The 14,299-nt window shown below is 38.1% G+C and overlaps 1 protein-coding gene across 1 annotated transcript in view; it reads left to right on the forward strand.

Annotated features, from left to right (window-relative positions):
* The window catches only part of LOC100027805 (amine oxidase [flavin-containing] B), a 117,732-nt gene extending 103,483 nt beyond the window's left edge, over positions 1-14,249 (forward strand). Inside the window, exons 12-15 of the mRNA XM_001377961.5 lie at positions 2,118-2,215; positions 8,673-8,784; positions 10,211-10,273; positions 13,404-14,249. Of these exons, the coding sequence (XP_001377998.3) occupies positions 2,118-2,215; positions 8,673-8,784; positions 10,211-10,273; positions 13,404-13,556 (426 nt within the window). The 3' untranslated portion in view covers positions 13,557-14,249. The remainder of the gene's footprint in view (positions 1-2,117; positions 2,216-8,672; positions 8,785-10,210; positions 10,274-13,403) is intronic.
* Positions 14,250-14,299: the final 50 nt, after the last annotated feature.

The raw sequence follows: 14,299 nt of genomic DNA on the forward strand, positions 1-14,299 counted from the left end.
CTGGAAGACCTGCTTCTTGTCCTGACTGAGGTTGGAGTCCTCCAATCAAAGAGGCTTGGGAAAGGGACAACATGGAGAGCATCAATTGGCAGAGGAGGAAAAAATCTCTCTTTACTTGGAATCTCAGACTGAGGAGAGTCATAGTCTTGCTTGGAGCTGGTGCTGCGAACTTGGGGAGAAGGCAGCTAAAAGAGTGGTCCACCACATATGGCTGGTGCTTCTTCTTTCTCTTATTTTTAAATTATTGCATTAATAATTATAAATTAAGATATAATCTCCAAAGAATTTTAATTGTAACAAAGAATTGATGTATTTTCAATAAGTTTTAACCTAAGGGTAACATTTGTTTATGCCCTCCTAAATGTACCATGGAATCATGGGATTTGGAACTAGAAGGCACACACCTTAGAGATCAATTCTTCCAAGGCTCTTATTTTACAGATGAGAAAACTGAGATCTAAATAGAGATAATTTCTCCATGTCAAATGGAGTTAGTGGAAAATTCAGGACTCAAGTCTTAGGCTCGTTGAGGCCAAACCCACTATTCTTCTCACTTTCATATAAAATTCTGTTTTTAGAAAGGGAAAAAAATAACTTTGTTTTTCTCTGTGTCAATAAATCAGATCCATGGGATAGATCTACTCTGAACTATGACTGATTTTGACGAAGGTATCACCAGCTTTTAATAGCAAATTATCATAACTACAAATTGACATCATGCTTTGAACTAAATTTAGTGTGTTCAGCTTGCCAGCTGAAAGTGTTGGAGTGAACACAGAAATGTCACAGTGTCAAAAAGTATAATTTATAATGGCAGAATAAAACTCAAAATGGGAACAGCCCATGTTTCCAGAAAAAAAGTTAGCTTTTTTCCCCATAAAATTTCATGCCAGCTTCTCTCCACTCTGTAAGGGGTAAATGTAGGGGTTTTTTACTAATATATTATACTTATGGTCGCCGGGGATTAATTCAAGTCCCAATAAAAATATTCAAGTCAGTTTGGGAATTTTATGGTGGTTTAATTAATATAGAGGGAAGGAATTAATTAGGAGAGGGAAAAGGGTATAAGATTTCTCCAGCCTAGCCTAAGCCAAGGGGAGTTCAGAGAACCTCAGCCGTGAAGCCTCCTCCAAGATTTAATCTAGCTCAGCTTGCAGCCACAAGGCCTCCTCTGAGAAGAGGGGCCTCCTAGGAGTATAGCGTTTTAGGAAAGGTAGAGGAAAAAAAAAACAAGGAATCAGCTTAAACTCTGAGAGAGCTCAGGGAAGATGCCTCACTTGACGCACACCAAGACGCCAAGATGCCAAAACACTGCCACGTGCCACACCGCTAGTCGAACCCAACATCTCTGAGAGAGAGACCCCGAGTTCAACCCCTCTGCCACCAAAGAGAGAGAGAGACCGGCAAGAGGAAGTGACACGAATATGTAGACTTTTTTTTACATCACTTCCTGTGTCTCACATGTACCAATGATAGCTTAAGCTTGACTTAGGACAGCCCAGGGGGGTCTGTCAGTTGTTTCTGATTTGTCATTTGCTAGCACATCTGTCATAGGTCATCCTTCTCAGTACTTAATCCTTAAGTAGGGGTGTATACATTCCTGATTGCTAGTCTAAGCAGGGTAGAGTAAATCTAAAATTCATAACACAAAGATGCTATCACTCTAATCCCACTGCAGAGTTATCTCTTAAATCTTTACTCACACCTGCAAGGTAGATACACCCTCTTGCTACATTGGCCTAGTTTTCTGATCCTTTAGAATCCCAACCTACTAAAAAGTAAATACTTCTTTAATATTTTTTTTAAGGAAATAGACATTAACAGGGAAAACTTGTAAAAAGGGAAATGGAAACTTATGCAAATAGGAACTAATATATGAATGTAAATGCATCACACATATTCTAACTTATAATTTCTTATTAAGGTTTTGTTCTGTTTTTTTTTTTTTTTACTATACTTGGACATTTCTATCTGGTGTCCAAAGCCCAAACTTTTAAGAGCAAGAGAATGAGAACTCTAAGATTCTAAAATAAGGTTGTTTAGGAAAGAAGCTACTGCATAGTGTTTGATATTGTCTTCCTTCAACTTTCTTCCAAACTGTCCTAATTGTCTTACAGCCAGTACATTATGAAGAGAAGAACTGGTGTGAGGAACAATACTCAGGAGGCTGCTACACAACTTATTTCCCCCCAGGGATAATGACTCAGTATGGAAGGTACTGTATTTGAAACTTAAGCAAAACTGTAACTATAGAAGTCTTGGAGTGGTCTCTTTAAGTGATTCTCTTTAAGATCATGTTGGTATGTTTATCCATTTCTCATCAATATTCTCATAAAGTAGGATCTAAGTTCTATTTCTTCTATTTTAAGTCAATGGAATTCAGACCAATTACATTTCTATTGCTGTGATAGTTTATTATTAAAAAATATCTCAGGTCTTTCTTGTTGAGGGGGTGGTATGGTTGGTACCCAGTTTCATTGCTGTCAAGAACTCCTTTTATCCATGCAAAAGGCAATTCTTCGTACTTTATAGGAATGGAGAAGCTAAGTCTGTTGCCTGTGACTACTCATGTCTATTATCCAGTTCTTTAACCCATGAGTTGGAGACCCAACTTCTAACTCCAACACCCTCTTAATTCAGGTTTGATGTTGAAACAGAACAAGGCAGTGGTAAATCATTGAACATTTAACAAAGAAGAATTATTTTGTCCTAACATATAGCAAGGATATCCAACAAAGGTCCAGTGGACTTAGGTTCTCTGGATACAGCCTACCTCCTCCCCATCTGGAAATATCTCTGATCATCAAGATATGCCAACTTGCATGGTCTTAAGTACCCACCACATCTGAAAGACTAAGACTCCCTGTGCCAGAGACTTTATTTTTTAACTTTCTCTCTTAATAACAACTCTAAGACAGAAAGGCAAGGACTAGGCAAATAAAGTTAAACTGACTTGCCCAGGGTTACACAGCTAGGAAATGTCATAGATCAAATTCAAAACCTGATCCTAAGCTTGGAATTCTATCCACTGAGCCAGCTAGCCTCCCCACGCAGCCAGAAGACCACCACCAAGATTCATCAAAGAAACTGGTGCTAATCATATCCCTGGAACAGCTTTGTCCTAGGCTCAGTCCATGTTGATTAAGCATGGAGGGTGGAGCTGGGGGAAGATGCCTGAAGGGCAGGGAAGGAAGATGCATCAGAGAAACTTCCCCATGGAGGGGGAAATTGAGCATAGGCATTGCTGATACTATTACACTCTTTATTCTTGACCACAAGGATGGCCTTCAAGGTTCCCATGATACCTCTTACCATGTTTGCAAGAATAATAATTCCATTGCCCTTTGGCTATGGGAGGGGGTGGGAGGAAGGGAGGGAAAGAACATGAATCATGGAACCATGGAATTTTTTCTTAATTAATCAATAAAATTAAAATTTTTAAAAAGAATAATAATTCCATTGGTCAGTGAGTATATTTAGAAGTTTTAAGTTTTTGTTGATGTTTGTAATGGAGAAGGTTTGTGGGTGGTAAAAGAAACAGGATCTAGGAGAGACAGCTGATGTTTAAGTTTGGCTCAGAGAAAGGAGAAGGGGTTTGAAGAATTCTCCCCTTCAGCCTTCTCTCCTCAGATATGGCTACTCTCACACATTGGTTCTTGTCCCCCTCCACTACTAAAGCCTAAAACGTTTCTTCTTAGGAAGATGTCTCTTCCTCTTGAGCTGTTCCACTCACACTTGATTCAAATTTGGGAAAGGATAACCTCTTTAATGTAAATTAATTCAATTAGCGTAATACAAAGGAATGGCCAGCAGGGAAAAGAATGGGAAAGGGAAATGGGGAAAAGGGGGTCCCTTTAACTAACCCCTTTCCCTCCCTCCTCAATCTTGGGGGAAACTCAGGCTTTGGCAGCCTGAGTCCCCTGAGACATAGTCAGGTTGACTGACCCTGGGTTTGGCCCATTGGCCACAATTCAGACCCAGGACACAGTTTTGACAAAGGCTCAAATGTCTTTCTTCAGATCTTCCTTCAGTTTGGGAATGGGGGCGGGGGGGGGGGGGGGTGAGAATATCCAGGCACCAGGAGAGGAAAGAGATGGATATCTCCAGGAGAAAGATTTGGCCAGATCTCTCCTCCTAGGCTTCTCAAGGTCGAGAGCGATATCCAACTGAAATCCCAGTCAGAATCTTTTGATTTCTCTCAACATTTCAGACCTCCTGGGACCCCTCCCCCATCGAGGTGAGCAGATCCACAAGCTCTTCAGCCTGGCACTTTTCCTATGTGCAAACCTGTCACAGGTTGTAACCCATCAACTCTTTCTAAAATGGTACTGATTAAAATATCCATGTAAATAGCAATATTAAAGCACATTTAATGACTTCTGACACTAAAAATAAATAAGAGGGTAGCTAGGTGGCTCAGGAGATAGAATGCCAGGTGTAAAAAGGAGAGGGTTTTAGGGATGGGATTGTATTGGGCCAGCGTCAGTAAGTTGACTGTGGTCAACACTCTTACCAGGGCAGAGCCCAGTCTGAGATCACACACAGACCACTCAGTAAAATGGGAAAGTGGGTTTAATTAAAGAGAATAGGCTAGAAGCTAATTTCCTAACTAATACCCCAAGGATCTAATGTCTCTTCACAGAGAGTCTTCAGAGTGGTTGTTCTACACTAATCCTCTCCTCTCTTCCTAGAAAATCCCCAGTCCCTGTTCTTGCTGAGCTACAACTAAAACCCCCCTTAGCTGGTATTAAGGTGCTGGTCTGTGTAAGCTTGATAGGACCCAGGGAGGTCCTGGATCCAAAAAGGGACCCAGACTTGGTCTCACAATCACTGCAGACAGTTGGTCAGGATCACCAGGTTCTGCTCAGACAAGACAGCAAGCAGGACAGGAACAAGAATAGGATCAGTCACTAAGGAAAAGCAGCCACACTCCCCAGATCCCTCCAGAGAGACAGAAAACCCCTCAGTACCAGTCTAACCCTTTCTTCAAAATTCCAGAATCTTTTCCTACTTGTCTTATGTCACTCTCCTGTTTTGCAAACTTACACACTTTCCTACTTAACAACTTTTCCTTATAACACAGGACTGGAATCAGGAGAAAATGAGTTCAAATCTGGCCTCAGACACTTCCTAGCTGTAACCCCTTACCATTCTTCTGCCTTGTATTGATTCTAAGACAGAACGGTTTAAAAATAAATAAATACATATATGAATAAATAAATAAATGAAGAATTGGTTTTTAAGTTTGCTTCTTGTTGGCAGGCTACTGCTGCTTTTTCTTTAGTTAAACAAACAATATACCTATTATGTATAAGTGTATTGGGCTAAATGGTAGGAATTTAAAAAATGAAACAAAATCATTGCCTTCAAGGGGTTTATAATCTAGCAGATAAAATAAAACAGATACACAGATAATGGTTTAAGGGAGACCAGTATGGCACCTGGGTTTCACAATAGGAAAGGATCCAACATAGATGAAGGTCTTAGGAAATATTTCATAGTAAATGTGCTGTGTGGTCAGATCTTAAAAGAAGGGAAGAATTTCCATTTGAGCTTTGGGAGATAGCATGTATGAAAGCCCTAAAGGCTAGAGAATGAGGAATGATGAGCAGTAGAATTGGTTTCCAGTCTGTGAAAGAAAATCATAAAAAAATAAAGCTGGAAGATGAGACTAGATATGGAAGACCTCAGGAAACAATGGCGAACCACTGGAGAGTTTTTGTTTGTTTCTGCTTTCAATTTCACAAGCATTTAGCTATGTCTACTGCTATGTGCAAGGCATCCTTAGAGTGTACTCTGAAGCTCCCTTTCTCCAAGTGGTTTTCTATGGAAATTTGCTACTGATTTTTGGAATTTGGGATTTTTGAAAGTCTTTTCAATGTCTCTACTTTTTTTCCCCCTCCAATTAACCTGAATACCTTCTTTGTGTTTTATAATCATCTGCATGTTTCATTACCATGTCGAAAGCCTCATATCATACCTAGAAATAAAGGTACCATAATGCTACCACTGCTGTTCTCAGGAAACAGAAAATTATTTCTTTCATTCAGAGGTCCCAGGTCATCAAAATCATGATTTTGTTTGGAGTATTTATGATCATATCACAAGCTGTGTTTGTCATTATTGCATAAATTTAAGGAAGACTTGGGTCCTGAGGAATTCTTAACATAAATAATTCATAAGAAACAAAATTAAAGACAAAGGAATGGGGGCAGGTAGGTGGCAAAATGGATAAAACTCCAGGCCTGGAGTCAGGAGGAGATGGGTTCAAATCCAGCCTCAGACACTTCCTGCTATATGACCCTAAACAAGTCACCTAATCCCATTTGCCTACCTCTTGCCCTTCTTTCTAAATGTTATTACTAAGGCAGAAAGTAAGGATCTTAAAGAGAAAGAAAAAAAAAACAAAGGAAGAAATGACTTAGGAAAACGTGGGATTTGTTTTATTTGCCCATCTATGAGAAACTGGTAGAAATGATCAAAAAGCAGATTTTTAAAAAATTCTGAATGAAACCATTTTTAGTTTGCTAAGAGTGACCATCCTGGCAATGTGGAAGCTTTATTTCTTGATATCAAACTGAGGCTCTTGACTCAGTGTCAAAACATTATTATAATATAAATATCATATATATGGAAAACATTCTGTTTAATTGTGGGGGAAAGATATTGTTTATAATGTTTTCTAAAAGGAGAGAAAAGTCTTCAAAAACAAGAACCATTGTTTGATATTAACCTTCCTCAGAATGGATATACTCTAAGCCAGGAATAAATGAGATAGCGAGTTTGAAATTTACCTTCTTTCTAAAATTCTTTTATTTTTGAGTTCTCTCTCGCCTCCTTTCTATTGCTTTGCAACTTTCATTCTCATGTGTTTTGGTAGGAGACAAGTGCATGTGTTTTTTCAATCCAACCCTAGGAAACAATGACTGGACATGGTAAAAGATGAAAAGGCAATAAAATGTGGGAAGAAAAATATAGATTTAATTTAATTTAAAGCTTTAATTTAATTTTAAAATGCCATTTAATGGATTTAATTTAATGACAATTTGTGGGGTGCCATTACCCAACCCCCCACTTTAAATCCAGCATCTGGAAACAACTAGTCAGAGGTTGACAATGAAATCGAAGTCTTTTTTGTCGATATATTCCTGGTTCCTCTGAGTAAAGGAAGTGACCATCCATCCTGATACTGGAAAGTAATTCTTTGTCTCTTATTTATGTGTTCCTTGGGAGAAAGGAATCAGTTGAACACTCAAGGTTCCACATATAATTCACTTTCACTGCTAAAAACATCCTCTTGAAAATGTCAGCCCTGATTTATTATTGCATTTTCACTGATGGAGAAACCAAGACATAAAATGGTTTATTAACTTGCTTTAAGCCACAATCAGAGAGACAGGACCCAAGATGAAGAGCCCAAACTGTACAGACTCTAGATTTAGGACGATGCCCTCTAAATGACAGAATTAGATTTGAATCATTATTTGGGTGCAGGTTCAAAGGTTATAAGAGTTTATTTTTTTTTTTACCTTAGATTGTAAGCATGTTGATATCTTTTCTTTTAGCTGAGGAGACTGAGGCTAGTATTAACTAATCACAACCTTTGAGCGGAAATAGAATGCATATTTTAAGAGGAATTTTATGTCAGAAGAATTTGAGATATCATCATATAGTCAATCCAGGAGCAAAATGATATATCAAATCTCATCTATTTACAACAAGAAACATATTAGAAATCATCTTTTTGTGATCATATGTCTGCTGTTTTTCATTTCTATTAATCATATTCCTCCCCTAACTCTAGACTTTAATCATGGCGTGGAGGTGACGTTGGGTTCTACCATCAGAATATAATATGGCAATCCTATGATAGGTTGGCAAAACTTGGATGGGTTTATGTATCTCTCCTGTGAGGATCAGCCAGCCTAGGTTGGGAGAGGCTCTTCAGTGGGATAATTTGCTATGAGTACAGCAGTTTATGAAGGCTGTTTATTATTGTCTGATTGTTTTTGTGGCCCCATTTGGGGTTTTCTTGGCAAAGATATTGAAGTGGTTTGCCATTTCCTTCTTCAGCTCATACAGCGGAGGAAGTGAGTCAAACAGGGTTATATGACTTGCCCAGGGTCACACACACACACACACACACACACACACACACACACACACACAAAATGTTTCTGAGACCAAATTTAAACTCAGGAAGATAAGTTTTCCTGACTCCAGACCCAGCACAGAATCTATCTACTGTGCCCCCTCGATGCCCTAAAGACCACCTATTAAACCTCAGAAGATTTTCAGACTATGGAAGGAGAAAATTGCAGAACCTGATTAATTAAACTGGTAAACATGTTTGCCTCAGTTTCCTCATCTGTAAAATGAGTTGAAGAAGGAAACAGCAAACCACTCCAATGTCTTTGTCAGCAGATCCCCAAATGGGGCCATAAAGAGTTGAACATGACTGAAGAACAACTCCAAGCAACGGAGACTAGTGCTTGTTAAGTTTCCTTTTTTGTACTGGGTGCCCTACATAGCCCTGGAAGCGAGGGCAAGTTTTCATCCTTGGTTACTGGAATATGGCCAGTGTAGCTCATTCCATAAAGAGAACATTTGTTTTTGGAATTCTAATACACGACTTACTCTTTTTTTTCTCTCTTCTTTGCTTTGGTTTCAAGGGTTCTTCGACAGCCAGTTGGCAGGATTTATTTTGCCGGAACAGAAACTGCTACACATTGGAGTGGATATATGGAAGGAGCAGTACAGGCAGGAGAGAGGGCAGCTAGAGAGGTATGGGAAGGGAGCCAATGTCTATTTTTTTTTAAACAAAATCTACTTTCCACTTTTTTTCTAAATACTAGCAAAAACAAATATTCACATCTGCGAACAAAAAATTTAAATATGAAACATAAAACTATAAGCAACATTTTTATATGTTATTTTTCGAAGACTATGTATCCATTTTAACAACCTATAATATCTAAAACCATCTATTTGATCCCATGTCCCTCTTGGAACTCTTTTTGTTCTAGAGCTTAAACTTCCACAAGAGGAGAACACTTTAGAGTTTTAAATGTCAACCAACAAATTCCATTTTTCTTGAGGTAATTAGAGAATAGTTATCACATGCTATTTTTTTCTTGTAATTATCACACTATTGACAATAACTTCCCAAATTGAAATCCAGGAAATCAGTCCAGGAAATGCCTAATTAAATACATGGATAATATTAGTCTACAGGTTAAGATGAGTTTCTTAAGAAAGTGAGAGAAGAATGGAAGGCAGGGACCAATTTAAACTCTCACTTGTAAGGGGCAGAATGTAAGCGGGAAAATTGTTGGGGGTTAAAATTCAATGGTTGTACTAAATTATTTAAGAGTACGGTCACCAGGAATTAATACTTAATTCCCAATAATTTTTATGGTAATCTATTTATAAAATATAGAAAGAGTGAAAGTAAAAAAATCAGAGAGGAAAGGGTAAGATATCTAACCTTCACACTCAGTATTTTGCTCCGGCCCCTTGGCTCAACCCAAGCTGGACTAATTAGTCCTCAGCCTTGAGCCAAGGTCCCGGGGATGAATAAAACAAGAGTTTCAGTCATGAAGCCTCTCTCAAGAGGGGAGGTTTCTCCTGAGGCTGGTCCCTTCAGAAAATCCAGGGAAGGAATCAGCCTTTTTCACTCACCCCACATGGTAGTTCAAAGGGAGAGATTTAAGAAGTCTCACCCAGTCCAGGGTCTCAGGTCCAGTCAGCAGATTCTTCCCCAGCCTCCAACTCAAACTCAGAACACTGAAGAACAAAGAACTCTGAACTGCTTCACAGGAATTTGTAATTTTTACATACTCTTGAAAAAAATGAATTGCAGTTATTTTTACTAACAACTTACAATTTATACATTTTTACAAATACATTTATTTATAATTTATCTTTAAATTTGCCCCATTGGTGCATTGTGTTGAAATCTTGGCTTTGAAACAGTATGTAGTAACCAGAGGAAGATAATTTTTTGTTTTACTTGGGGGTTGGGGGGGGGGGGGAGGAAAGGTACAGATGAACAGATGACTCAGTGATTGGCCAAATAACACCTTTACTGTGGAAAAGAGCCAGAGAGGGAGGCTAGATGAGGGAAATGAGTGAGTTCTTTTTCCTTTAATGCAGGTTTACAAGTCAAAATTAAATTAGTGTGATTCACTAGAAAATACTCTCATTTCAGGTACTACATGCTATGGGGAAAATTCCAGAAGAGGACATTTGGAAGCCAGAACCAGAATCTCTGGTAGGTGATAGTTCATGGTAATCAGATGTCCTAATGACATTAGTATAAATCTCCTTTATTGAAAAAAAATACCTTATAATTTTCCATCTTTATGTGTTCAATTAATGAATATTTTACCATTTAATACCATGGGGCTGGAAGTGGGAAGGTTATGTATGTTTTTGTCACAATGTACTAAAAAGTCAGAAAAGAAAAGGTTAAAACAGTAGGGGGAAAATGGTTCTTCTCTGAATAGAGGAGAACCTCAGAGATAAGAGCTAAGATCAGTCTTATTTAATTCCTGTTCAGCCAGTTCAGTTGTTTTAGACTCTTTGTGACACCATTTGAGGCTTTCTTAGGAAAGATACTAGAGTACTTACTATTTCTTTCTTACACTCATTTTACAAATCAGGCAGGCAAGTTAAAATGACTTTCCCAGGGTCCCATAGCTAGTAAATGTCTGAGGCCAGATTTGAACTGAAATCTTCTGGACTCCAAGCCCAACACTCTCTATCCACTGTTATTGTTTTGTTTTGTTTTGTTTTTTCGAAATGATCTTCAAAAGAAGCATTTAGCAAAATCTCCAATTTTACAAAAGACACTAAGGTTTTTTGAATTGTATGATGTCAAATGATGAGGAAAAACTAGAAAGGTTTCAGAAAATGGTGTCTGAAAGTAAAAATGCAAGTAAACAGAGAGGGAGACCTTCAATCTGAAATGACTGTTTTCCTCCAAAAAGTTCATGTTGCCATCAGGTCCAAATAGACTACTTAGATGCTGAACATTATTGAAGAAGAGCTTTAGAATGAAAGTAAAAAATGTGTCCTTCCCTTGAACATACAAAAGAATGACTTCAAGTCAAATGATGGAACTAATAAACAGGTTTCAGTGTGAATACAGACTAAAATTATTCATGCACAGAAAAAATCAAAGAATTTCAATGTTAGAAAGAAATTCAGTGACCATTTAGTCTATTCCATATCTGAAAAAGACTCAAAAATAATTAGGTCTCTTCTTTTGGTAAAGATTAAGAGGAAGCTACCATAAAAATTTGTTCAGTCATTAAAGGCCTGGGTCCAATGGCTACGTGCTTATTTATTAAGAATCAGAATATTGATTTGTTTGCTTTTTTTAGTTTCCTATTTCTGTCTCTGGTTTAGACACAAGTCTTTTTTTTTTCTTAATAGTCTTTATTTACAAGTCTCTCAGCTCCTCTTTTCCCTCCCCCATAGAAGGCATCATTCAAGATATATATAAATTAGGTCTTTCATGTTTCCATTTTTCAGTTCATTCTCTGGAAGTAACATTCACAATTTATTCTTCAAGTACTAAATCTGTGGCTGTGTGTAATGTTCTCTTGGTTCTACTCATATCACTATTCTTTATCCTGCATGGTTCTTTCTAAGTTTTTTTAAAAAATTAGTCTGTTCATCATTTCTAATGGGGCAGTAGTATTCCATTGTAGTCATAAGCCATAATTTTTTTGGCCATTCCCCAACTGATGGGCATCTCTTCAGTTTCTAGTTCCTTGCTACCACAAGTGAGCTGCTATAAATATTTTGGAACATAGAGGTTCTTTTCCTTTTTCCTTATCTTCTAGGGAAACAGACTCAGCAATGGTATTACTGAAAGACCCAGAGTATGGTGACCCAGAAGCAGACCTTTAAACAGGGAAAAGCTAAAAATATTCATATATTTATCTAAACTTACTTTAGAATATGGTACAGATTGAAACTGATAACGAAGTTCAAAGATTTTTCAATAAAATTCATTAACGGTAGAGCTCTGACAAGCAATTTTAAATTTTTATATTCATGAGAACATTACCTCCTTGAAATAATTACTTTGAATTTCATTTTGTCATATATGTCAAAAATTTGTTACTCATTTGGTACTCCCAACAACCCTAGGAAGTAGGTGGTATTACTATCATTATTTTACAAATGAGAAAACTGGGGCAAACAGAGGTTAAGTGAATTGTACCGGGTCACAAGGGTAACAGGTATAGGAGGCCATATTTGAATGAGCACCTCTGGTGTGAGGGCTTGCCAATACCTTTTCAAGTCTGCTCAATCACCTTTGGTGCCTGCCTGGTACTCACCTCTCTCCTGTGGCTCTAAGAAAGTATAACACATGGGGAGGTCACATCTTGGTAAAACATCTTGGCCAATGGACTAAACTAGTTTGGGGGTAACCAATGAGCCCCAGACCCATCAGTGAGTTAGGGGTGAAGACATGGCATGGTGGAATGGACAGATGACAGCAAATTCCTTTCCAGGTTCAGCCATGAAGATGGCTGAAGCAGGTGCTCTGGGGTCAGACATGGAAGCCAAGGTCATCCACTGCATCCCAGTCATCCTGATTTTTGTCTTGGGATGTCTCTGGAAGAGAGAGTAAATCTGATAACATTGTGAACTCTGCCTCACTTAAATTCAATTCATGTTACAAGCCAAGATGTCACCTCAGGATCATGTTGGTCCTCTTCGCAAGCAAATGATAAACAATCATTATTTTGTTTTCATAAATTTGATATACTTATCGATGAATATAGTGTCATCTGCTGCAGAATATAAGTAACTTGAGGGCACAGACTATTTCATTTTTGCCTTTGTGTACTTTGTGTACTTAGCACCTTGATCATAATAGGGGCTTAGTGAATGTTTATTGTTTTATATATTACGTAAATATGTCTGTAGATATAGATCTACATATGTACTCACACAAATAATAAGGATATACATATATTTTTTAAATTCCAAGAAAATTAAATTAAATTTAAACTAAATTTAAAAATTAAATTCTCAAGAAAAACAGAGATAGAGAAAGAAGAGAGACAAGGAGAGACAGAAAGATCCTGTGCTGGAAATGAGGAGGCTCACCATGCGTCTGAACCCCCTCTTAATAATAGGAGGAGGATCTCTTTGAGATCACAAAGTTCAATGTTTTATTTTACAGGTGTGAAAACTAGTATCCAAAGAGGGGAAAGCATCTAAGCCTACTGGTGTATTTGAGCCTTTTATATCCCTTGCTACCTCTGTGGCCATGGACAATACAAGCTTCTTCTTTCTCTAGATCCTTTGACCTTGTGATATAAGTGCTAGTCCTCTCCTCCACCTGTCCCACAACTAATATAGAATGTTCTTTTATCTAGGATGTGCCAGCCCGGCCAATCACCACCACCTTCTTGGAGAGAAACTTGCCTTCTGTGCCAGGACTTCTGAGGCTGATTGGATTATCTACAGTCTTCTCTTCAGCAGCTGCTCTTTTCTTTGCATATAAAAGGGGGCTCCTCCTGAGAAACTGAGGAAGCCCCACAGACAATATGGCATATTTCCTTTTGGGGGGAATCAGAAGTACTTAGATTCCCAGTTTTAGAAAATAGATTTTTTGTTTTTGTTTTTGTTTCTTCTGTCTGTGCCATCAAGTCTTCTACCTGGCTTTAAAAGCCTCCCATCAAATTTATCTCCATTTTCTTGCTTGCTACTCTCAGATTTCTCTCACTGTGCCTTGCTTCTCACTACCTTTGTGACCATTTTTTGATTTTCTTAATTGCTATCTTCTTCCCTCTCCTACCTACTCTAGACTCATGAAGTAGACTTATAGACTCTAGTCTCCACTCCTAGAGTGGAAAGGAATGTTAGACTTCAGCCAGCCTCTTTATTGTGCAGATGAAGATCCAAATTAGGGAAGCGACCTGCTCAAGAGGTCACAGGGCTATTTGGCTGTCCAGTCAGGAATCTCTCCTGATTCGTGCCTTCAGTGTACACCCCATGATGCCTCTGACTCTGTAAATAACCCCACCTCATGATCATGATCTTTTCCTGCCTTCCCTGAATATACATTCTCTGTTGATTCATATTACTTATATGTTGTTTGCTGTCCATGCCTTCATATTTGCAGAGCAGGTACTTTGTTTTCTCCTTCTTTCCTCTTACTCATAATGCCTATGGGCAATAATCAATACTAATTGACTATTCAATAAAAAATGTTCACTGAACCCATGTCAGCCCTTTTTTATTTTCTTTTTGTCACAGAACAAGTCAAGTC

Source organism: Monodelphis domestica, chromosome 4 (genome assembly GCF_027887165.1).
Source record: "Monodelphis domestica isolate mMonDom1 chromosome 4, mMonDom1.pri, whole genome shotgun sequence".
NCBI lineage: Eukaryota > Metazoa > Chordata > Mammalia > Didelphimorphia > Didelphidae > Monodelphis > Monodelphis domestica.